This window comes from Talpa europaea (assembly GCF_964194135.1).
Source record: "Talpa europaea genome assembly, chromosome: 7".
Classification (NCBI taxonomy): Eukaryota; Metazoa; Chordata; class Mammalia; order Eulipotyphla; family Talpidae; genus Talpa; species Talpa europaea.
In genome coordinates, this window is record NC_140074.1 from 10,676,912 (window position 1) to 10,704,140 (window position 27,229).

The 27,229-nt window shown below is 38.4% G+C and overlaps 1 protein-coding gene across 1 annotated transcript in view; it reads right to left on the reverse strand.

The window, feature by feature from the left end:
• Positions 1–27,229, reverse strand: part of LOC311172832 (protein unc-13 homolog B-like) — a gene marked incomplete at its 5' end in the record, with an annotated part of 105,156 nt that overhangs the window by 17,564 nt on the left and 60,363 nt on the right. The window contains one exon of the mRNA XM_084236359.1: positions 3,493–3,528. Coding sequence (XP_084092485.1) covers positions 3,493–3,528 — 36 coding nt within the window. The remainder of the gene's footprint in view (positions 1–3,492; positions 3,529–27,229) is intronic.

A 27,229-nucleotide genomic window follows, 5' to 3' on the forward strand; every position in this document is an offset into this window, starting at 1 on the left:
AATGTGCAACACTGTGCTTGAGAAGGGTATTCAACCTAATAGTGTTTTGTAGATTATCTTATAGAGAAGAGATTTCTGACACCATCCCCATATGTGTATTAGTAACAAGGTCCCATATCTCCTCACTTGCCAAGTTCCTATGGGCTCACAACAATGAAAAAGAACATTCACCATCCTTTAAAAAAAAAAAAAGGTGGGCTTCCCCGGTGGCGCAGCGGTTGAGCGCGGGGTTGCGAAGCTGCCCGCAGCCTCTGCAGTGCTGGTTCGATCCCCGGCTGCTCCCCGGCCACCAGAAGAGGGTCCCACATGGCGTGCAGACCTCTCCTGCCGCCCGCTGCTCCCCTCAGCAGTGTACTTCGGTCCTTCTGCCTGTTCTGCATCCTGCTCTGACTCTGGTGAATTCTCTCGCCCTCCCGCGCTTCTGACTGTACCCAGTGCTTGTATGAATAAATAAATAAATAAATAAATAGATCTTTAAAAAAAAAATTGGAAAAAAAAAGTGTATCTTTAAAAAAAAAAAAGGTACTTTATCAGTTGATGGACTCCTTATATTAGGAGCAGTTTTAAAAGATAACCTTGGTAATAATGTGGGCAGCAGAAGCCTCCTGAAGACCATATAATTACTCAGGTAAAGCATAAGCATAAGCTTTACATGTAATAGAAATAAGAAAAAGTTAATGTACTAGAAAATAAAATCTAGACAGATTGTCCCTCTTGGGGACAAGTAGAAGGTAAAATTGGGAAATGACCCACTGGAATCTATGTTAGACAACCTGATAAATAATAATTCTACTAAAAGAGAGAGAGGGTACAAAACGTGGATTTTACAAGCAAGGAAGAAAATATAAATATGGATTCCAGACAAGAATTGTGGGTACAGGTGGGATTAGGAATAAAAGATTTTATGAGACTTACCCATTTGAATTTACAACAATGTCTAGGGTAGGAGTAAGGGTAAGAAGATCCAATGATTTTTTTCCCATTTGAGTTTATGGTAAAATGTGAAAAAGGGAGTGATCAGAACTCCGGGGGCAGGGGGTAGGAGGGTAGAAATCAATATAAGAAAGAGGGTAACCTTCAAATGGTTAAGGACAGTATCAGTAACACTTGCCAATAAAGCAAGGGCACACACAGTCAAGATGGAAAATAAAAGCAAACAATAGGATATGCACAGCATTCTGCTTACAAAGTCTTTTGAACACAATTAAGAAAAAGAGACTTTGGATGCACTGGTTTTATATCATTATGCATTTGTTGTTCTAAAGACCTAAAAGAAAGGATCAGGGTAGAAAACCCAGTATTCTTTCTCATTCCACAAAAGGATTGTGAAGATATCAGAGCTGGATTATTCCTACATATGGATGAGGAAGCAGAGGCAACAAGAGACAAAACCAAAAGTCAACTCCAGCAGGTGGGTTTTACTACATAACCCAAAGAACAAAGAGGAGTCTCCAAAGAGGGAGCAAACAATTCTGTTGATTATGAGGGTCAGAAGAGGGTAATTAATCAGAGTCAGGAGACCATGATACAGAGAGAGAAACTACATGGATGGATCCTTAGTTTCTCTGCATATGACCTACTACTCCTACATAATGCTCTACTTTTTTACTTTGCTAGGCTAATGGGAGGAATATTCTAAAATTCCCCTAAAGGGAAATTTGTATACTAAAGAAGCAAAGGACAAATATTAGGAAACACAGTGTCCATAGAGAGAGGAGGTTGAGAATAGAACATGAAAGGTAGGAAGGGACAGGAAAGACAAGGAAGTGGGAAGAGACAAAGGAAAGAAACAGGGAAAAAAGGTAGGGAGAAGATGAAGGCCAGATTTTCTTTTCTTTTCCTACCCTACCCCCAATTTCCTTAGAAAGTAAGCTTCCTGGCACCACCAAAGATGATTTAGCACCTGAAAAGGTAAATTAAGCAAAAAACAAAATAAACCTGAAGGAGACTAACACTTGCTATTAGTGTGGCAGTGACAATCTTTCTTACCAGCTCTATTCTCTGCCCTACAGGCTCTACTAGCTCAGTGAAACAGAACTGGTTGGAATAAAAATTCCTGCTTCAAAAGAGAAGTGAGTGCAGATTTGGCTACTCAGACCAAGGAGGGACTTATGAGCTAGTCTGAGGGCAAAAGTTGAGAGCCTCTGGTAGTCTATTTGAATGATAGAACATTAAATGGCTGAGAAAATTTACTCATTTACATATTTGAGTGCCTACAAGGAGTCTAGGAAAGAGAAGATATGAACAGAAGTAAAAATGAAGTAACTATCATGAGAACTGTACAAACTAAATACTAGATGAATTGAAAAAAAGATCACTTTCTGGTAGGGTAAACAAGGAGTTTTAGGAACAAGATGGTTTTGAAAAACTGGTGGGTTTTCAATAGATGAAGACTGCAGAGGGAGGAGAAATACCTTCTAGAATCTGGATAAAAATAATGGCGTGATTAAAGATTCAATACTGGGAAAGACTCTTTTCTTTCCATAATGAGAAACATGTTGCTCATTTGGCAGATACATGGAAGAGAAGATTAACTTGGAAAAGCACGGTGGGGAAAGTAATCTGGGTCAAAAATCTAATCTGTGCCCCAGACACAGAAGAAGGGCTTAAAGTTGAGTGAAATACTCAACAATGAGACTGACAAGTGTGTTCCTAGATTGATTCCCTGTTGAGTCCCTGTCTTTAAACCCAGAGTACAGTTAAAACTTTAGCAGCAAAAAGGGAAGAGAATTCAATCCTCCAACCCCCCATCTCCAGGGCTCACTTTTTTCTACTTAAAAAGTAAGTTATCTAAGCTCTCTTAGGCTGCCTTTGGGTAGTTCCCTAGAGGAAATACTCAGGATTCAAATCACAGAAAGCACATGCTCATGAGAAATTCAAGTGACTGGATAAAATTTGGCCTTTCTTAGCACAATTTGGTTACCGAATCACAGAGTCTTAATCAGACTCCCAGTCACATGGGTAACACAGCCAGTAGTTTCCCCTCGGGCTATGTTTCTCCCTGGCAAGGATTGGCTGCCTTCTCTCTCAATTCTAGAACCAAGTTAGCCTCCAGCCTAACTGGGCTACTTTAAGGAAAGCCAAATGACGTTTTCAGCCTCTTGTTCACGTCAGAAAACCAATGGTCTTTTCCAAACCGAATCTTCTGGTCATTGCATTTCTTAGCCAAGTGACCAAAGGAGATTTCCTACACTGGGAAGTTGATGGCACTGCTTGTCTCAGGGGACTAATAATCAGGAGATCCTGTCAGGGTTAAAACTGAGATTTTGGCTTAAAATTTATCATATACACACATATAGGAATTGTTCAAGAAACCAGTATGAAAAGATACAACATTCTATTAGAGGTAATTGTCTCCTGAGAGAACTAGGGGAGGAGAGTGGAATGAAATTATATAAGCTTGTATGCATGAATATCCAGCTTCACAGTTCAGAGGGACTATGTTAAAGGGTACGATGAAGAATATTATAACGTATTTAAATTCTTACGTACTCTGTTGCTCTCCCCAGCCCAAATAGGTCCAGGGACCTAAGAAAACCGCCAAGTGGTAGCAAAGAAGAAGAACAAGAGACAATTTTAGGAAGACTTCAAATATCATTTCCCCACCTGACCAGTTATTATATACCTTACCTTACTTGAGTCTACCCTATTATATTTCACTAATTTTACATAAGATGCCTTCTATCAAGCATAAGACAAAACTACAAAAAAAAAAAAAAAACAACTCCACAAAAACACAATAAAGAACTGTATCCATATTCTTTTAAACCTCTTCTGACCTAAGTCTCTCTCAGAACATCATCATTTCGGAGCTGATGTACCTTCTCTGTTGGGTCTTCAAAAACAGTCACATATTTTGGAACTGCCTATAAAACTATAATAGTAGTATTATAATATCATATAAAATCACATAAAATAAAATCAATAAAATACAGAATCTTTGAATGAAAGGAAAAAAACTAAAAGCATTTTCTACTCATTTTTCAAAATTAAGAATTTACTATTAAATTTAAACCCTCTTCCTTACCCTAAATGAATTTGAGGCAACTAATGTGAGAAAGACAATCACTAAAAATAGGCTTTTATACTGAGAAACAGGGGGTAATTTAGCTTCATAGTTAAGAATATGGGTATTGAGACATCACCCTTGGTGATGTCTTTGTGGTTGCTCCTCAAATGGCAAGGGAAACAAAAGCAAAAACAAACCAAAAAAAGATGAGATTGCATTAAACTAAAAAACTCCTGCACATGAAAGAAATTATCATTAAAATGAAAAGGCATTTTCATGGCACCTCCCATGCCTGAATTGGAGAAGATATTTGCAAACCATACATCAGACAAAGAGTCAATAGCCAAAAAATAAAGAACTTATAACAGCCTGATTAAAAAATGGGCAGAGGATCTTATCAGACACTTCTCCCAAGAAGACAGATAGGTGACCAATAGGCACATAAAAAGATGCTCATTGTCTCTTATTATTTGGAAAATATTAAACAAAAACAATGAGTTATCATCTCACACCTATGAGAATGGCTATTACCCAAAAAACAAGAAACAAGTGTTGCAGAGGATGTGGAGAGAAGTGAATCCTTGTGCACTTTTTGGTGGGGATATAAACTGATTCAGTCATTATAGAAAACAGTATGGAGATTGCTCAAAATATTAAAAATAGAAATTTCATATGATCCAGTTATTTACCAGCCTTCAATGTTCATCTCACCCTTCATGTTTATCTCAACAATATTTACAATAGTCAAAGGTTGGAAACACCTGAAGTGTCCATCAGCAGATGACTAGGTAAAAAAAAAATGCAGTATATATACACAGTGAATACTATTTAGTTTTATACACACACACACATATAAAAGATATAATCCTGCCATTTCCTGCAAATCAAAACTACCATGAGATACCATCTTACACCAGTGAGAATGGCACATATTAAAAAAACTAGCAACAACAAATGCTGGCGAGGGTGTGGAGAAAAAGGAACTCTTCTACACTGTTGGTGGGAGTGCAAACTGGTCCAACCACTGTGGAAAGCTGTGTGGAGATTTCTGGACCTACTAAACATAGAGCTTCCATATGATCCAGCAATTCCACTCCTAGGTATTTACCCAAAGGACACAGAAACATCAATTCCAAAGAACACCTGCACCCCTATGTTTATAGCAGCACTGTTTACAATAGCTAAGCTTTGGAAACAACCCAAATGCCCAAAAATAGATGACTGGATCAAGAAGATGTGGTACATATATACCATGGAATATTACTCAGCATTCAAAAAAGATAAACACATGCAATTTGCAGCAACATGGATGGCGCTGGAAGGGATCATGCTCAGCGAAATAAGCCAAAAAGAAAAAGAAAAATACCGGATGGTCTCATAGCAGGAATCTAGAGAACTTAAATAAGGGACCAGGAAAATGAATAACTATAAGAAAGTGAAAATCAAAATCAACAAAAAACTATGAACCAGAGACACTTTTAGGGGGGCGGGGGCGGGAGGGGAGGGATTGGGGTCAGAATGGGGGGGCTGCAATTGTATGGGGAATATAACAATAAAATTTATTATTAAAAAAAAGTCAAAAAAAATAAATAAATAAAAACTATAAATGAAAAAAAAAAAAAAGAAAAAGAAAAAGAAAAAAATAATAATCCTGCCATTTCCACCACCATGGGTGTATATAGAGGGTATTATGTTTAGTGAATCAGCACTTGGCTAATAAATCAGAGGCAGAAAGATCAGCACACTCTAAGGTCTTAATGTCTGTCAGCTAAGGGAGGTCAATGTCTGGGTTTAGAAAGCCCTCAGAGTTCTACAGATGTGACTGCCTTGAAAGTCTGTCATAAGACTCAAATTTCTAGAAGCATCATGTGCGATCAATGCAGACTGGTTTCATTACTGAGTTAACCCCCAATCCTGGGACCGTGGACTGCTACTATTCAGTCATAGGCTGCTTAACTTAAGTATACAATGAGAATTAGTTTTCTTTTTATGTACTTACCTTCCTACCCTCTACATCTCTTCTTCTCACCCCTCCAAAAGGATACATTGGTTTAGTGTGAAATTTTAAAGTTTTAATAATTTATTTAACTTACGATTCATGGGGGAGAGAAGATTTAAAAGAAAATTCTCCCAGGCTATATATCACAGTTGCCATAGCAACTGCTACAGGGTAATTATCTTGTTTCTTTTCAAAGGAAAACTGAAAAATAATCACGTAGAACTTCAGAATATGTCTATCAACCTAGACTGCTCCAGGCAAATGAGAATGTTGTTTCCCAGTGAAACCCTGAGCCTACAGAAGCCTCTCCTTGCAGAGTACTGCCTCATCCTTGAATGACCCACAGCACTGAACAGCAGATTCTTATGCATAAGTAAGTGCTCCATAAATATCTATTATGTGAATAAATCAGATGAATGATCTGATGCTATTTACTGGATCCATTACTAATCCATGAGAATAACAAGTTATGTTCTCCCCTATTTTCACCACTTCAGCTTAGTAGTGAAGGGAACACGTTTAACTAAGCAAGTTTCCTTCACCACTCCAAAAATGCACTAAAACATCTCATTAGCAGTGGAACAATTACTGAGGATAGTTTTGCTTGGCCTAAGTACCAAGAGAAGAAGGGGAAGGGAATGTTCCTGGAAAAGGAAATTACAGATCCAAAGGAATGTTTCATGAATTGAAATAGCTGTAGCATATCTGAATGAGGAGGTTATAGGGTTATATAAGAACTTGATCATAGAAGGTGTTAAGTAATGTTTACAAATTTCACAATGTCAGGAATTTGGAATTATCTGGAGGATAATACAGAGCTATCACAGCTTTTGGGTAAGGAAGAGACAGGACAGGTTTGCCATTTTAGAAAGAGGACAGTGATGCAGTGTAGTCAATGTCTGATAAGTGAGGCGGACTAAAGACTGGTGTCGAAGAGGCTGGTAAGGGGCTGCTACAGTGACCTGATGATGAATTGAACTAGGGAAATGGCAGGCGAGATGTGTACATTTATGAGCTATTTTGGAGGTAAAATCAATAGGGTTTAATAAATAATTGAATGTAAGAAATAAGGACTAAATAATATTCCCTAGGTTTTTAGTTTAAGCTACTGGGTGGTTATGACAGTATTCATCAAGAAGAGAAATAGAGGGCCTCCCCAGTGGCGCAGTGGTTGAGCGCTGGGTTGCACAGCTGCCCGCAGCCTCTGCAGCGCCGGTTCGATCCCCGGCTGCTCCCTCCAGAGGAGGGTCCCATATGGCGTGCAGACCTCTCCTGCCACCTGCTGCTCCCCTCAGCAGTGTACTTAGGTACTTCTGCCTGCTCTGCTCCCCACTCTGGCTCTGGTGAATTCTCTCACCCTCCCGCACTTCTGACTGTACCCAGTGCTTGTATAAATAAATAAATAAATCTTTGAAAAAAAAAAAGATTTATTAAAAATAAAAAAAGAGAAATAGAAAATAAGGGCAGGTTAAAGGAAATGAAGAATTCAGGATTAGTGATATTGATTTTGAGGTATCTAGAAGACATCTCAAATGACCACATCTGGTAGCTAGATAGCTGGATAGATGGTTGTGTGGTTCAGGAAAGGATATGAAGCTGAAGACTTTGAAAAATATTTGGAAGTTTTCAGCTTCCATGAGAGCAGGGACTTTTCTGCTCTGTTTCTTGATGTACCCTCAATATCTAAATAGTGCCTGGCACAAAGTAGAAGTTCAGCAAATATTTATAAATGAATGGTTACAGATTAAAATGTAAGAAAAAAAAGAACAATGAAGCAAGCAGGGTAAGAAGAAAAAAGAAGACTATATAAGGGGCGGGAGGGAGGGTAACAGAGGAACAGCCTCATTTAAAAAGCAGAAAAAAGTTTTAGGAGGAACTGAAAATACAACGAGTCAGTAAGGCTATACAGCACCTGGAACTCTCTCATACATGGCTGACAAGAATGAAAATTTACACATATCATACAACCTAGCAATCCCCCTAATACATATTTACCCAAGAGAAAGAAAAACATTCACACAAAATCCTGTTCATGAATGTGTACAAGTGCTAAATTCATAATCACTAAAAACTGAAAATATAACTGTCCTTCAACTGATGGATAAACTATAGATAGCATATCTCTACTGTAGAATACTATTTAGGAATAAAAAGAAAAGAACTACTGATAAACAGAGATGAATCCCAGATGTACTATAAGTGAAACAAGAGAGATTCAAGACACTATATACTTTATGGTTCCATTTATATGACTTTCTGGAAAAGGCAATATCATAAGAATAGAAAATAGATTAGTGGTTGTGAGGCAGTAGTGGTTGAGAATTGGGAAACTTTTAGTTGATGGAACTGCCCTTTATCTTGATTATAGCTGTGGTTACATGACTGTATATGTTTGTCAAAACTTACAGGACCAGGGCCTCCCTGGTGGCGCAGCTGTTGAGCGCTGGATTGCGGAGCTGCCCGCGGCCTCTGTGGCGCCGGTTCGATCCCCGGCAGCTCCCCGGCCACCGGAGGAGGGTCCCGCATGGTGAGCAGACCTCTCCTGCCACCCGCTGCTCCCCTCAGCAGTGTACTTTGGTCCTTCTGCCTGCTCTGCTCCCCGCTCTGGCTCTGGTGAATTCTCTCACCCTCCCGCGCTTCTGACTGTACCCAGTGCATGTATAAACAAAACAAACAAACAAATAAATAAATAAAACATGTCTCTATTTAAAAAAAAAAAAAAAACTTACAGGACTGTACACTAAAAGGAAAATTACCGCATGTAAATTATACCTTAATAAATCTCATTTTGGTGGGGGGAAAAGGAAGCTTCCATGATGGAGCCTAAGAAGCCAGAGACACAGTTTAGAATAAAACCATGGCTGTCTGCAGTAGCAGTTCGACCCCCAGCCAGCCAGAGAGCTACCCACATGGCGCAGCAGACCTCTCCTGTCTCTCCTGCTGCTCACCTCAGCAGTGTATATCAGTCAATCTGCCTGTTCTGTTCCCCACTCTGTCTCTCGTGAATACTCTCACACCCCCACACCCCCACCTCTGGCCTACACCCCAGCTCCTATATGCATAAATAAATAAACCTTAAAAAAAAAAGGAAAAGCCATGTTTCTTCATTTAAAAAAAAAGAAAGAAAAGAAAACCATGGCTGTATAATATCTCTGAAGTCAAGGAAACCAACATTTCAAGACCAGCATGGTCAACAAGTGTTAGGTGCTACAGAGTAGACAAATAAGATAAAACTGAAAAAGGCCCACTAGATTTAGAAACAAAGAGGTTACTAATAACTTTAATACATTTCAATGAGTGTAAGCTAGAATACAGACTGAATCAGAAACAAATGGAAGTACAATGCAATGGGACATATAGGTATCAAGAGATTCCACAATTCGTACATTAAATGGTTGAATGTGAGAAGGTAGCGGAAACCGCTTATCACAGGATGACAAAGATGAAGCAAACAAGGAAAAGATAATGGCCAAACATGTTACAGAAAACCATACTAAGAGCTTGTAAGAAAACTAGCAACATTCTCAAATTGGGTATTCACACCTATCAAATGAGCGTCAAACTTGCATTTTTAATGAGCAAGCTAATGTTTCCCACCTACCTAGAGCCTCAAACCTCTTCATCTCACATATTTAACAAATGAATAATCAATTTACCCTCTACCTCAGTGGCAGCAGATACTAAGAGTCAGGTTGTCCAGAAAACTAGGGCCTCTACGAGCAATTATATTGTTTTCGTGATGTTATGAACTCTTTTCAGATATAATAGCATACCAAGTGTGCTCAAATTCCACAACCACTGAACATTTCAAAACCAGAAACCACAAGATTATGTCTAAAAATCCTCTCTATTTTATCTTTCATGTTCAATCTGTCAACAAGTTTAGAGTTAACTCCAATGAAGACTCTCTCCAATTATTCCCTCCTCATAAGTAAGTCTCACTACCTTTATCAAGGAACTTATTACCTCATGTCTGAATTATTACCATAGATTATGGCTGGACTTAGCTTCTTTCTAATCTCTGTCCCATCAAATCTACTAAGTAGATGGCAACGAAATTAATTTTTTTAAATCCAATTTCTAATCATATCATTACCCTTTCAATCATTTACAATAACTCACTCTTACAAAACAGTCTATTTATCTTCCTGGTTTTCAAATAAATAGCCTTGATACCAAATAAATATCAAAACTCACTGTTCACCTGTCCCACTGTTCAAAGCCTTTGCTACTGGCAAACACATACTTTCCCAATCTCCATGTCTGCCATACTTAAGAGGTAGAAAGGGGAATGAGCCTGATTTTCCCTGAAGTTATGTCCTTCAGGTCCACTCCTTGTTGGTGTAATGGAAATGTCCTGAGTTTTGGAATCAGATAAACCGATGTTTAAAGTCATCACTTACTAGTTGTACGACCTTAGGCTAGTTAACTTTTCTATGCTTCTCTTTCCTCATCTATAAAGATAGCCTGCTGAAAATCATGTACATAGAACTACAGTAATGTTGGACAAATGGTAATTACTCATAAATGCTCCTTCCCTCCCCTTATACAGTTGGTGCCCATTCTTCAGTTCCACTTAAACAACTCTCTTGAAACAATGCTCAGTGACTAGAACAGTGTCACTGTGAATAATCAAAATAAAAATCATCTGCCTATTTCTGAAAAAGTTAAACATACATCTATCCATATAACCCAGTAATTATACTCCTAGTGATTTAACCAAGTGAAATGAAGATTTTTAATCTAATCCCAGAGATTCTAATTCAAAAGGTCCAGAGTAGCTTAGAAATCTGCATTTGTTTTTGTTATTGGAATCTTTTCTTTTTTAATCTTTTTTTTTTTAAGATTTATTTATTTTATACAAACAGTCAGAAGCGCGGGAGGGTGAGAGAATTCACCAGAGCCAGAGCAGGGAGCAGAGCAGGCAGAAGGACCGAAGTACACTGCTGAGGGGAGCAGCGGGCAGCAGGAGAGGTCTGCGCTCTATGTGGGACCCTCCTCCAGTGGCCGGGGAGCAGCCGGGGATTGAACCAGTGCTGCAGAGGCTGACGGGCAGCTATGGGCAGCTTCGTAACCCAGCGCTCAACTGCTGCGCCACCGGGGAGGCCCGGAATCTGTCTTTTCAATAAGCAATTTGGGAACTTTCCTATATCAATAATAATAATTCTTAAATTATGTCCTGAAAAAAAAAAAAAAAAACGGAATTTCCTATATGAGAGAAAAAAAAAAAGCCATAGTCTCTTAGCCAGAAGTAAGTTTTCCTGTGCATAGGCAGCCAGACACACTATCCTCCTCAGTTCAAAGACCAGTTCAATGTGATCATACAATTAAGCAAGAATATTCTAGCAGGTCCAGGACCCAATTAAAAATGAATCCTCTTTCCTAGAAGGCAAACCTTCTGCACTTATCCCTGGTGGTCAGGCTACAGCAACATACTCACAGGATTCTTCTTCTGCCTATTCCCTCCTATTTCTAGTGGAAATTTTAAGAAATCAGAAACAATCACATTAAAAAATAAGACCTATAATTATCAAACAAAACACCTCAGGCAAATGTTAGTTACATCATCACTTAACAGCCCAGCACTGGTCAAATTTTCCATGACAATGAAATGACAGGATATTTGAGCCCAGCCTCAAAGTGAACAGCCATCTGTCCAGGCAATGACAGGACTCACCTATCAATTACTGAATTGTAGTAATTACCTGTTAGCTCACAAAGGACAATAAAGTCAAACAAGAGAAATTATTCCCGTCCCCTTTTCAGGGCAGATTAGATAAGTACCATAGAACTTCTCTTTCCATGGAAAATAGTAAAGAACCTATAATTAAGAAAAGCACTTCAAACTTACACAGGGGAATAATTTCAACTATTAAACAAACTTCCTTCTGTTATAGATATAAAAATCCAACTAAAATACAATGCAAGCAAATCAAGTCTAGCACTACATTAAAAGAATTTACCATAATGAAGTAGGCATATTACAGGAAGTCAAAGATGATTTATTAATAGAACCTGATTACTACATTCATCACATTATTAAGTCAAAGGAGTAGAAAAAGGAAACCCTCATGCACTGTTGAGGGGGATGTAAATGGTACAGTCACTACGGGAAACAGTATGGAGTTTCCTCAAAAAATTAAGAGTAAAATACCATATACCTGGCAATTCTACTTCCAGGTATTTACCCAAAGGATACAAAAATATTAATTTTAAAAGATATATGCCTCCCCATGTTCACTGAACATTAGTTACAATAGCCATGATATGGAAACAACCATGAGTCCATTGGCAGGCAAACAGATAAAGAATGAAGTGGTATATAAGTGGTATAAGAAATGCATCACTTAACAACAGGGATAGGTTATAAGAAATGCATCATGAGGTGCATCACAATGTGATCACTGTGCAAACATCATAAAGTGTAACTACACAAACCTAGATGGTATAGACTACTACACACACAGGCTATACAGTATAACCTGTTGGGACCACCCTCGTATATGTGGTCCGTCCAAAACTTGCAAACAAAACATGGCTAAATGATGCATAACTGAATATACAAAATAAGTGTGTGTGTGTGTGTGAGTGTAGTTATAAAAGATATTTCATCATTTGAAACATTACAGTTGGACTTTGAAGGTACTGTGGTAAGTGAAATAAGTCAGAGAAAGGTAAACACATGATTCACTCCTACGCAAAATAGAAAGAAAGAAAGCAATGAACAAAAGCAAACTCAGGTATAGAAAACAGACTGATGGCTACCAGTGGGGAAGGGGCTTGAGGGTAGATGAAACAGGTAAAGGGGGTGTTATACAGTAATGGATGGAAACTAGAGTTTGGTGGTAATCATGCTGTAGAATATAGTCAAATAAAAAATATAAGTACAAAAAAAACCATGAATTGAATAAGTGCTATAAAAGCATACTGAAATGTTTAACATCTGCTACTTTTTTTTAATCTAAAAACTACTTAAGGTGTAGGAAAGTGCACAAATCATAAGTATACTGCACAATGAAACCTATGAGCATACTCATGTAGCCAATACCCAAATCAAGAATCAGGGTACTGATTTCTGTTCCTTTTCTCCTCAATAAGCTTTTTCTTTTTCTTAAAAAAAAAAAAAAAAAAGAGAGAGAGAGAGAGAGAGAGTGACAGTACTGGGCCTCCCTGGAGGTACAGGGATTAAAGACAGTGCTATCAAGCTATCACCAGCCACTGCAGCACAAGTTTAATTGATTCCCCTGGCAGGCCAGGGAGGTGACCCACATGGCACTGCTGACCTCTCCTGTCTCATCCTCCCACTGCTCCCCTCAGCAGTGTATTTCAGTAGCTCTGCCTGTTCTGCTCCCCACTCTGTCTCTGGTGAATCCTCTCACCTACCCCTACCCCCGCACCTCTGGCCTACACATACCCCAGTTCTTATATGCATAAATAAATAAATCTTTAAAAAAAAAAAAAAAGAATCAGAGTACTACCAGCAACCCAGCAAACTTCTTACTCCTTTTCAGTCACTCAAATAGCCTCTGAATCTGCGGTTTCCTCTGCTCATCACACTCTTTCAAAAGTCACATTTGTTAAATCCCTCACCTTCAATCTTTACTAAGAGTCACCAACTCACTCATCACTTAATTTAAAATTATAACACAATTTCATTTCTAATGTTCCCAACTGCTTTTCAACATCTTTCATGGCCTACTCTCTAATATCCCATGTAACCTCCTATTCACCTCTTATTTTCTGTCTCCTCCCATCCAGGATCTTTGACAGTTTTTGCTTCCTGATATAGCCCAAGCACCTAGAAAACAACCTGGTGTTTGGAGAAGGAAGGGACAGTGGGAGGAAAGGGGTGAGGGAGTGTTGGGCAGGAAGACCAGAGTGACTGAATGTGAGAAAATGAGTATTAGCAGCAGGAAAATAAACAGGCACAGTCTTTCTAGAATATAATTTGATAACAAAAATTTAATTGCGTATATTCCTTACCCCAGTAACTCCACTTATGGGACTGTGTTTATTCAAGTAATATTTATTGAACAAAGGTACTAGGGATACAAATACAAGCGTTTCATCTACTCATGAAATTTATGACCTATGGGAGAAAACAAATATTAACCAAATAAACACAGTGTCACAAAGGAAAGGTACATAAAGAATATAAAATGGGGGCCTCCCTGGTGGTGCAAGGGATTAAGCACAGCACTGTGAAGCTATCCGCAGCCTCGGCAGCGCCAGTTTGATCCCTGGCCAGCCAGGGAGCAACCCACATGGCGCAGCAGACCTCTCCTGTGTCACCCACTGCTCCCCTCAGCAGTGTATTTCTGTCAATCTGCCTCTTCTGCTCCACACTCTCTCTGGTGAATCCTCTCATCCACCCACCCCACCCTCCCGCATCTCTGGCCTGTACCCCAGCTCTTGTATGCATAAATAAATAAATCTTTTTAAAAATAATTTTTTTAATTTTGATATTTTCTCAGAAAAGTATTTCCTAACCATCACAAATTTGGTTTAAGGGAACCTCCCTGGTGGCCTAGGGGTTAAGTCTCAGTACTATCACTGCTAAGCCAGAGTTTGATCCCTGGCCAGGGAGTTAACACACATATGGTACAGCAGATCTCTCCTGTCTTGCTTGCTGCTCTCCTTAGCAGCATATTTCAGTAAATTCACCTGTTCTGCTCCCCACTCTGTCTCTGGTGAATCTTCTCACTGCCCCCCAACACCTCTGGCCTACACCCCAGATCTTCTATGCAAAAACTTAAAAATTTTTTTTTTATTTGGTTTGTTTTCTTCCTCTATAGTCCTTCTTAATTCTCTTATTACAGGGTACAAGTCATTTGTTTCTTCCTCCATGGGAGTTATGTTTGCTAAAGTCAAGGTCTTTCATCTCTAAACCCCCAGTGCCTGGCATAGTTCCTGATAAGCAGAAGAGGTGTGTATTAATCGGACAATGAACAATTCTATCCATTATTGGTATCTACAATAATTCTGCCAATCACATTTTATCAATCAAATTCATTTCTTACCATGTTTGTGTTTCACACCACTTTATTCCAAAAAACCTCTAAAAACTACAAGATGATTATGCTTTTATGGAAACAACAGACTATTTTGTACACATATGATTGTGTGTGGTTATACATAATTACAAACACTGTCCCCAAGTTACATATACATAGAGATACACACACACTCCAAAACACTGTGCCCAGGTTTAAGCACGTAAGTGCTATAATCCAATAAAACTTTGATACATTAATCTGACATTTTTAACACACATAATTGTATAGCATAGTAACGGAACAGAAATGATAAGTTGATGTAATGACTGCAATTAGCCACCTCAAATTCTTTCTCGAAGATGGCAAGATTGAAATAAATAAATGAGTCAGAAGACTACAATTAACATTTTTATCAGCCAAACCATTGTGTTACAGTTTCTCCCTTTCTTTGTTAGTATGCTAGCACCTATAATCAACATCAATATCAAGGATGCCACATGTACAATCTTACTGACAGAAGTCCTAGACCCATTCCACTGCCCTACTACTAAAATAAGACTCCCTATGCACTCTAATAAGTCCATAACTATGTATTTTCCTGTCTCATGAATCCTAGTCCCAGGAAGTAGCAAAAGCTGTAGACTGACTGATCCTTTACCCCTGCCCCACCCAAGAAGGAGGATGTTCCAGTTCCGAGAAGGTTCCTTGGCCAAGACTGGGGGAGTGCAGTGAGCAATTTTTTGAATCCTCACATTACACTTTTCATTTATCCTATATGAATAATATCTTTCTTTTTAACCAATGCATTCCAATTCAAAAGTTCATCTGTAAACTCATCTCTTCTGGAAAGCCTTTCTGAACAAATTATATATGCCATTCATAACCATTTGTTGCTGCTTCTGCCATCTCAGCACTTTCTCCTCTATTTCTAAGGTATTAACATTGAAAATGAAATTAAATGAATTGTCCAAATTAAATTTGAGCAAAAAGCTAAGTTGATAAATCAGAAAAGGAAGTCTCAAATAGAACACCAAACAGAGAAGAGTGCAGTTATCAAAAGCCAAAACAGAAATTCAGAAAATAACAGGACCAGGGCCTCCTCGGTGGTGCAGCGGTTGAGCACTGGGTTACGAAGCTGCCCGCGGCCTCTGCGGCGCCGGTTCGATCCCCGGCTGTTCCCCGGCCACCGGAGGAGGGTCCCACATGGCGTGCAGACCTCTCCTGCCGCCCGCTGCTCCCCTCAGCAGTGTACTTCGGTCCTTCTGCCTGCTCTGCTCCCCGCTCTGGCTCTGGTGAATTCTCTCACCCTCCCGCGCTTCTGACTGTACCCAGTGCATGTATAAAACAAAACAAACAAACAAACAAATAAATAAAAACATGCCTCTATTAAAAAAAAAAAAAAGAAAAGAAAAGAAAATAACAGGACCAGGTTGATATAGGAGGGAAAGGCAGGTTAAGCAGAGAGTGTCCAAGTAAATCCAGGCACAGGAACTGTTGTTACCTGCAGCTGTTTTCATTGTGTTCTCTGCTGTATGATTTATAGGAAGGCAAACTATATTAAAACACCAAAGGAGGGGAAATCATTGCCACACTTTACCAGTAGGAGTGAAAAATATATGAACAACTTTTTACTATCTTCTAAAATATTAAATGCATCATTAGATACTTTTGACCCAGTGATCCCATTTCTAGCTATTCATACATATATGAAATTATGTATTAAAATAAGATCAACTTCAAAATTGCACTGCAACAGCAAATATTGGAAGCAACGTAAATGTCTATCAGTAGAAATTCAAATCATACATATACCAAAAAGAATGAAAACTAGTTTTCAAAAAAAAAACTTGTACACCATTGTTTAATGCACACATTGTTCACTATTCACAACAGCTAAAAGCTGGATAAGCTCCAAATTTTCATCAACTATAAATGACTAAATAAAAATTCATACAATGTAATATTATTCAGCTACATTAAAAAGAACATGTTTTATAAAACATTGTGCTGACTGAAAAAGCCCATCACAAAAGGGCACATATTATATGATTTACATAAAATATCCAGAATAGGTAAATCCATAGAGACAAAAAATAGATGACTGACTGCCACATGTAGGAGTGGGGAGAAAGAGGATGGGAAGTCATCGCTTAATGAATGCAGGGTCTCCATTAGAGGTGATGAAACGTTGTGGGATTATATAGAGGTGGTGATTCACAGCTCTGTGACTGTAGTGTCGCTGAATTATACACTTTAAAATGGTTAATTTTATATAAATGTGAATCTTATCTCAAGTTTTAAAATGTCCATTAGTTGGGATTGAGTCTCTACATAAAGACATATATAGTTAAAAGGAAAAAGGTATTATAATATTGTGCAAATTATACTACCTTTTTTTTTTTGTGGGACCCTCGCTGGCTGCTGGAGAACGAACCAGCGCTGCAGAGGCTGCGGGCAGCCTTGCAGCCCAGCGCTCAACTGCTGCGCCACCAGGGGAGGCCCAAATTACACTACCATTTGTGAAGGTATGTATGTGCATACATACATGTAAGTATTTTTGAATGTCTGAGAATAAATTCTGTCTAGCAAAATCCAAAGTAAATGGCGACTGTGGTTACCTCTGGATAGAAACTGCATGGCTACAAAATAGGGTAGATTATAAAATTTTTATTTTCATAGAATACATTGTATCTTTTGGTACTAAAATGAACCCCAAGCATGTGGTTCCTTTAAAAATAATAATAAAGTATAGGGGGGTGTGCTAGGTATAAGGTGACCAACACCACCAAAGATGATTTAATGTAAAAGCCATAATAGGAGAATCAGATGTAAGTGGTATATTCTGGAAGAATCCTTCAGGGGCAAACAACCAGTGACAAAGAAAGAATATGAGCTCTGAACCTTTGCCTTCTGGGATTTTAGAAATGAGAAGGGCAAAACAGAAGAAATTGATGAGGTAGGAGAAATCTTCAGGTTAGAGGTGACCTGGCCATGCAATTCTACATTTCTACAGAGCAAGTGGTCCTAGATAAATAAGTAAAAGTAATCAGTGACATAGCTTGCTCATCTGCTTCCAGTGCTCACAGAATAGGTCTTCAGTCACTTTTTCTTTTAAAGATTTATTTATCTATGCATACAAGAACTGGGGTACAGGCCAGAGGTATGGGAGGGTGAGAGGATTCACCAGAGACAGAGTGGGGAACAGAACAGGCAGACCGACCGAAACACACTGCTGAGGGGAGCAGCGGATGAGACAGGAAAGGTCTGCTGCACCATGTGGGTCACCTCCCTGGCTGGGGATCGAACTTGTGCTGCAGTGGCTGTGGGCAGCTTCATAGTGCTGTGCTTTAACCCTTTGCGCCACCAGGGAGGCCCTGGTCTTCAGTCACTTTCAAATGACAAAAAAAGTTTCAGTCCTACAATGAACTTAAAAAGAAAGGGTCATAGATGATAAGGACACTCGGTATCTGAAGTAAAAGAGAAAGGTCCAAACAGGAACAAAGCGTGGAGGGGGCACAATAAACTATGGTGGAGGACTACCGGAATCTAGGTGGTAGGTGTGGCTATAACAACATCTACCTGAAGGATGTGATTCTGTACCTCTGAATCACATACAATGTTGTAAACCAGTGTCATCTCAATTAAATAAATAAATGAAGGAGTCAATCTACCAAACCGGGCCTGTTCTTTGTACCTTCAATCTTTGAAGGAAACTATGTATGACAGAGGGACTTGCTTCCTTCTGCAGATTATCAAGCACAGTCTTAATATCAATCTACTCCCTCCAAGACAATATGCCCTGCATATAATTTGACATCTTTTTAACCTTCTCCCAATACTTTCATTTACCTTACTATGAACGAAATTTCCTTTCTTTTTTTTTTTTTTTAATAGAGGCATGTTTTATTTATTTATTTATTTATTCATTTGTTTGTTTTGTTTATACATGCACTGGGTACAGTCAGAAGCATGGGAGGGTGAGAGAATTCACCAGAGCCAGAGCGGGGAGCAGAGCAGGCAGAAGGACCGAAGTACACTGCTGAGGGGAGCAGCGGGCAGCAGGAGAGGTCTGCGCGCCATGTGGGACCCTCCTCCAGTGGCTGGGGAGCAGCCGGGGATCGAACCGGCGCTGCAGAGGCTGCTGGCAGCTTCGCAACCAAGCGCTCAACCACTGCGCCACTGGGGAGGCCCACGAAATTTCCTTTCAATTGATACATTTCAATTAGCTTCTTAAAAGTTGTCTCTAAGCTTAATCTCTCTGGAAAGCTTTCTTGAACAGAGTCAATGCCATTCTTAATCATTTGTTTATTCTTCTGCCACCTCAGCATTTTTCTATTTGCTGCATTTGCATCTTTGTCCTCTTCAGATCTAAATTCTAGGTTATAACCCCAGTCTTCTGATTCATTTTGCATCCTCCCATGAATTCTTCCTGGATCCACAAATATACTTTCTGGTTTATGTATTTACTCAGTATAGGAACAAGAATAACCCAAGAAAATATAGAAGCCTTTGGTAAGGAGGAAATAAAAAGATGTAATGGATATTCTTGTACTCAGGATTTCTTCTCTGTAATACTAATCTAGATTTTCAAAGCTTCACAGATGAAGAAAAGTATGACTATTTTCTTTCTGACATCTGCATAAAAAGTTTTCATTTCTATTAAGGATAAACATGAGTATTCTAGAGTTTATAAGTTATCTAACAACATAGCACAAAGCTTCAATTAATGCCTAAATAGGAGTACAGTAGTCTTAATTACAGAAGCACCCTAGAAGAAAATAAATTTCCTACCCAAGGAAAAAGGATGCTATCTTCCAGCAAATATTGTAGATTACATTCTTTCAAATAAAAGACCTGAATGTAAGACCTGAAACCATAAAATATAGAGATGAAAATATAGGCACAACATACAATCTCAATAACATCTTTAAAGACACATCTCCCAAAGCAAAGAAAGCAAAGGAAAAGATAAACAGCTGGGATTACATCAAACTAAAAAGCTTCTGTAGGGCCTCCCCTGGTGGCGCAGCGGTTGAGCGCTGGGCTGTGAAGCTGCCCGCAGCCTCTGCAGCACTGGCTCAATCCCTGGCCACTGGCAAGGGTCCCACATGGTGCGACAGACCTCTCCAGCCGCACCCGCTGTTCCCCTCAGCAGTGTATTTCTCCGTCAGTCTGCCTGTTCTGTTCCCTGCTCTGGCTCTGGTGAATTCTCTCACCCTACCATGCTTCTGACTGTACCCTGGTTCTTGTATAAATAAATAAATCTTTAAAAAAAAAAAAAAGCTTCTGTACAGCAAAAGAGACATTAATCAAAACAAAGAGACACCCCACTGATTGGAAGAAAATTTTTGCACACAATACAACTGATAAGGAACTGATCACAAAGATCTACAAAGAGATCTCAACAAAAACAAAGCAAACAATCCAGTCAAAAAATGGGCAGAAGAGCTAAAAAGACACTTCTCCAAAGAGGAAATGCAAATGGTAAGGGGTATATGAAAAAATGTTCAATATCACTTGTAGTCAGGGAAACGCAAATCAAAATCTTACACCAATGAGAATGGCTCACATTAAAAAAACAAGAAACAACAAATGCAGACGAGGATGTGGAGAAAAAGGAACTCTCCTACACTGCTGGTGGGAATATAAACTGATTCAACCATTATGGAAAGCTGTGTAGAGGTTCCTCAAACTACTAAAAATGGAGCTTCCATATGACCCAGGAATCTACCCAAAGGACACAAAAACATTAATTCAAAAAGATACCTGCACCCCTATGTTTACAGCAGCACTATTTACAATAGCTAAGCTATGGAAACAACCCAAATGCCCAAAAATAGATGACTGAATCAAGAAGATGTGGTACATATACACAATGGAATACTATTCAACAATCAAAAAAGAAACTCATGCCATTTGCAGCAACATGGACAGAGCCTGAAGGGATCATGCTCAGTGAAATAAGCCAAAAGGAAAAAGAAAAATAATGGTTTCACTTACAGGAGAAATACTATGGAACCAAATAAGGGATCAGGGAAAAAAATAACAATAATAATGAAACAAAACTAGCAGGCAACCATAAACAAGAGACATTCTGGGAGGAAGGGGGAGGAAAAGGGATCAAAACAGGGGAGAGAAGAGCACAAGGGAATATGGTGATGGCTCATGGGTGAACTGGTGGTGAGAATTTTACGGGGGATACCCAATGATGTAAAAGATAAAAATAAAAATAAATTATAAAAAAATTATTTTCCTTTTTTTCCCCCCAGAAAGACCAAATTTCTTTCCCTAAAATCTAAGGAATTGAGGGCCTGCAGGGGCAAACAATTATCACATCAGCATGTGAGAATAGCTGTGCAGATTCCAAAGGAAATAGAAGACTATACTATGTCCCGGGCTCTGCAATTCACCAGTCTCTCAGCGGCAAGGGAAGGGTGGGAGATGCTGTCACTCAAGGAGCAATGGAAAATTCAAGAAAAAGTTTAAAGTACACTACTAAACTATACCAGAAGATAATGATGTTGGTGAACTTATGGATATTAGTTCCATTACTACATAGGCCAAAACTACATAATTAAAATTTTAACTTATTTTTTCAAAGAAAAATTAAGATGTAAGAGTGAACCATGTGGTCTTTTAAAAAGTTTTAAGTGAAAAGGGGAAACTGGATTTACTATATGGGGGGAAGCAATTATTCACAACAAAGTGACCACTAAATATTCAAAATTTGTAAGGAAACTAACACATTTCATGGGCATAAACTGCTGGAAGTTCTTAACCCAGTAAAAAATGTGTGAAAGTCATTCTAGGAAGGTGAATGAGGACAGAGGAAATGTTCCTATTGTATTCAAGGCCAGTATTTCAGGGAAACAGATCTTTGCCATGGAAAGCAACCTAGGAAATAAACATCCTATTCCCTGTGGCTTCCATAAATTCTTAAAACATAGTAAGAATCTAAAAAGGGCATGATAAAGACATATTCAAATCTCAAACAGAAGTTAGTTATGAACATTCTTAACATATTTTATGACCAACTCAAACGCTATCTCTGATGTATATATGTATGTTTGAACAAGTATAAAACATCTCAAATGATTCATAAGAAACTGCTAACAATACCTCTGGAGAGAGTACTCAAGTGGATGGTACAAGAATGGGAAGGAGAACTTTTACTAAAATCCCTTTAATATTTAAAAGTCTTGGGCCTCCTTGGTAGCGCAATTGGTTAAGACACAACTTATGAAGCTGTACGCAAGCACTGCAGCACGAGTTCAATCCCCAGCCGGCCGGGGAGCAACCCACATGGCGCAGCAGACCTCTCCTGACTCGCCCACTGCTCCCCTCAGCAGTGTACTTCAGTCAGTCTGCCTGTTCTGTTCCCCGCTCTGTCTCTGGTGAATCTTCTCACTCCTGACCCCTCTGGCCTGTACCCCAGCTCATGTATGTATAAATAAATCTTTAAAAAAAAAAAATAAAAAAAAAATAAAAGTCTTTGTGCCATTATGCATATTATTTAATAAATTTTAAAATCAAACGAAAGGCCTTAGAGTCAAACAAATAAAGGTTTTAACCTTGGTTAAACCCCACTTCCTACCAATAAGTGAAACAAAAAAGATAAATGGTTACAAGACCAGAAAATAAGACTCACAATACCATGCAAAGTGGTCACCAAGAATTAATAACTAACAAGGAAAATAATAAATGCTATAACTCAAATTTTATTTTTATTTTTTAAATTTTCTTTTTATTTATATATTTTTATATCATTGTTCATTTTTGTTTTTTTTTTTGTTTTTTTTTTTTTGTTTTTTTTTAAAGATTTATTTATTTATTTATTTATACAAGCACTGGGTACAGTCAGAAGCGCCGGAGGGTGAGAGAATTCACCAGAGCCAGAGCGGGGAGCAGAGCAGGCAGAAGGACCGAAGTACACTGCTGAGGGAAGCAGCGGGCGGCAGGAGAGGTCTGCACACCATGTGGGATCCTCCTCCAGTGGCCGGGGAGCAGCCGGGGATCGAACTGGCGCCGCCGCAGAGGCCGCGGGCAGCTTCGCAACCCAGCGCTCAACCGCTGCGCCACCGGGGAGGCCCTATCATTGTTCATTTTTAAACAATGTTTGCTTCCCCCCAACCCCTAAGGTGTAGTCCCCATATAATTTCCTTCACCATGCAGCCATGTACCATCACCACAGTCCCCTGTGCTCCTCTCTCCCTCCCTCTCTCTGATCCCTCTCCCTCCTCCTCCCCTGCAGGATATCTCTGGCTTATAATTGTCTGTCTTATAATTTGAATTTTAAACTAGAGGGCATTGAAAAGAACCCTCAAAATCCATGACGTATCTTGGAATTCACATTACAACAAAAAAATGATTGTGAAAATCATTTCTTTTATGGGTACCACTGCAGCAAATGGAGCTAAAGGTCAGCTGGTATAGGGACTAAATAGCCCACCTGAAATGAAGTGTAGAGTGTTCAGTATTATACTGAAATATGCTGCTAAGGAGAGCAGTGGGTGAGATAGGAGAGGTCTCCTGTGCTATATGTGGGTTAGTTCCCTGGCCAGGAATCCAACTCAGACCATAGAGGTGATAGAGCTGAGGTTTAACCCCTAGGCCACCAGCGAGGCCCTAAAGTAAGTATTATATTATAAATTTAAGAAGTGGATAAATTTGCAATTAAATCTAAAATGGCCCTGCCTCAGAGAAACCTGGGATACAGAAGTGAATTCAATAATCTCAGGTCTTTCTCAGTTCCTGGGTACCTATCTTCCTAATTTCAGTGCAGGGTCTTGTTTAAGAAGGCTATCAGAAATCCTAACAGACCATGTTAATGTCTTGAGGGGACCTACAATGGAATAGAAGCATGACATTGCAAAAAGGAAAGAGAGATTAGGCTGAATTCTGTCCCTTCAAAAGTTATGGTGAATAATTTGGGATCTCTTCAAGATACTGTTAGAAACATGGATTCACTACCTACATTCTCTTAAAAGGATGCTAATACTAGTTGACACTGTGAAGCCACAAAGTTCTTTAAGAGATGGATCTCCATTAGGCCTGGAGTACCATTGTGGCTAATGTCTTCTGGAAAATAACACAGAAAACAAATTACTAGACATCAGGCCACAGAATCTGGTTCCAGCCAAGTTCCCTTTTTATGTGACATTATGTAAGGTAGTTAGGTCTGTTGTTCAGAAAGTGCAGGGTCCTCTCCAATTGGTATCATCTGGCATAAAATGTTAGAGTAATAGTCTAGGTGTATGATCACATGTTAAAACAGTGAGTACTTGCCATTTGCCTCTCCTTCTAGCATGGAGTGGTTCCAGAACAGGAAAAAAGGCATTCTGGACCCAGAAAACAAATGGACGAAAATTTCCTATTCTGTTAGAGTCCATTAGCACCTGACTAGGAAAATCAGTCCTGATTCCCATTAAAAGGCAAAGAATACCCTATATGCATAAAGCTAGTCTTATTTGGGGTAGGTGGAAAAATGGGAGTAAGAGCAGTACTGGCAGTATCTGTCCAGAGTATTGTATTTGGTTGAATTTAATGGGGAAATTATACCACCATCTGTAAGCAGGCAGGAATCTAATCTTTCAGGTGAGGAATACCTGGTTACAGATATAGAATGGCCTTTTTCTCTGCCTCCCCAAATAAATAGAATATTAGAAATAAGACAAGTCATAGAATGGTAGTGGACAGTTTTAGAGAGTGAAAGAATAATAGAACAATGTAAGAGGAGTATTTGAATGCAATGGGGACTAGAGATATGGCATGCCAGGCCTAATGACTTAATAGCAGTAGGAAGCCCTGAACACCTTCTGCTAAGAATTAATAAGACCAGCATGATGGAAAAATAAAAAGAGCTAAAGAGGAAGAAAGGTAAGTCATTTTATATAAACATGTCTCTTCTGGGTATGTTGGTAAAAGAAATCCTTTGAAGTTAGTGGTGGTCAAGTAAGTTATCACAACTCAGTAGTTAAGCAGTGTATTACTGACAGTACTTCTAGAAGTTGGGTCACTGTTAGTCACAGATATGACTCATTTCCAACTGTTCCGATTCATTCCTTATGAAAAAATTTCAAAAATATGTTGAGCTATACCCTATCTTCCTAATTTATAAAACTGATTCATACTCAGGAAATTTTAATTTATGATCTGTCACTATTTATAGGCCATATTGTAATAAACCCAGTGAAACAAAGCCTTCCTAAACAATCAGAGAAATCTCTGAAATACCAATGGTGGGTTGCATCTCAAACAAAAGTTCAAGCTATCTTTGAAGTCACATTACAAATAGAAATAACACAGATCCCAAACTTTTTTATTTTAGATACAATAATTGATTAGGAAGACCTTAGAGATACCACCAATAAAAGGGACAGTGAAATTTCAAGCTACTTAGAAGTCTATCAAGGGAACTTTAGTACTATTGAACTAAACTGCATCAACATCAACAACCAACAATCTATCAATAAAGTCTTAAATCCAAACTAAAAAAGCAAATCTCCAATGACTTGTCTCTATGCCGATGGCCTTGGGATCATTTTGATAAATAGTGAATGTTTTTAAAATGATCACAAAGTAAGTGCAATTGGAGAATATTTGGAAAGTATAAAGGAAAAATAAAATGAAACTTACCTACAATGCTACCTCTGAAAGCACTATTATTTTCTTGGGTTTTTTTCCTATGTCTATATGTATATAATTTATTTTTTAGATAACTGGGATTCTACTTAGTCAGTACAGGATGCTTTTTTCTAAATTTAGTCACATAACTATTTGCTATATTCAAAAAAATTATCTAAAACCATATTATTCCATCACATAGACATGCCACAATTATCCATTCTCCCATTACTGTTATAATTTTCACCACTATAATTAAAGCCTATCATAAATCTTTCCTTTCATCTCAAATTATTTCCTTGAATACTTCCTAGAAATGAAATTTCCAAGTTGTACTAATAATATACACATGCTAGCAGTAATATGTGAGTGTTCATCTCATCAAATCCTTGCCAGATGCTGACTCACTTTTAATTCATTTTTCAACTGCAGCCAGTAATGCTGTCATTGATAATACAGTGAGTGGGCTATGCGGACATGTAAAAAAACTGAAAATAGCATAAAGTTGTAGACTTCATAGTCATAAGATTGTTTGGTATGGCAATATGGTGTGCCACTGCATTGTTTGACCAGTCATAGATAGAAATATCCTCAATAAAAGAAAAAAGTTTCAACATCTTAGAAAGTTTAGATACACCTGGAAAAGAAACTGGTCTGTACCAGTATCTCACATCAACTTGTGATTATGTTTACACCTACGACTTAGGTAAATGTTCACAATATACCATTTTTTATAAGTGAGATTTGTAATAAATATGCTGACCAGACTGCACAGCCTCAGAATATCTCTAAAAATTGAGGAGCAAAAATTACTCAAATATGAAAATTCTGGCTTGCAGATAAGATCTGCAAAGGTAACCACAATGTATATTCAATCATGAAAAAAAAAAAAAACCTGCTTCTCTTGATGTCCGTAACCAACACTCCGTTGAGAACATATCTAAGAAACATGTACTAAAAGAAGGTATAATCATTCTTTATAGTGTATATACAAAATCAAATCTAAAAAACAAAATCCTGGAAGGAAAGTAATAGAATTTCATGCTGGTGAAAGAAAATGATTTCAAACAAAGATAAAATGGTAATTCATTGAGGGAAAGGGCAGGAAAATAGACTTCAAAACAAATGATGATGGAACAATGGGATATCCACAGGTAAAAACATGATCTCAGACCCTTAACTCACACTAAATATAAAATAAAGCATGAAACTTGATTGGATACTAAATTGGTATAAAAAGGACAAAAATATTGTGGGGGAAATTGGAGAATGTATATATAGACTGAATATCAGAAAATATGAAATTTTGCTAAATTTTCTGTTGTGACAGTGGTTTTGCAATCCTATGTGAGTTATATACAAAGGTTAATAAAAAACTTAGACGAATCATCCACTTTAGTTAGTAAGCTTGCTGTCTGTAACAGCACTGATAGATTAATCCTAAAATGTGCTTGTGCACATCAGAAGACAAAGCAGATAGGTAAATAACTTGGTGTTCTTGGGAGCAAGGGTTCTAACTGAGAGAGAAGATAGATAAAAATGTAAAATCAGAGGTTAGGAAAAACTGTGAGGGTAAGGGTATGACCTGGTGATACAGTATGA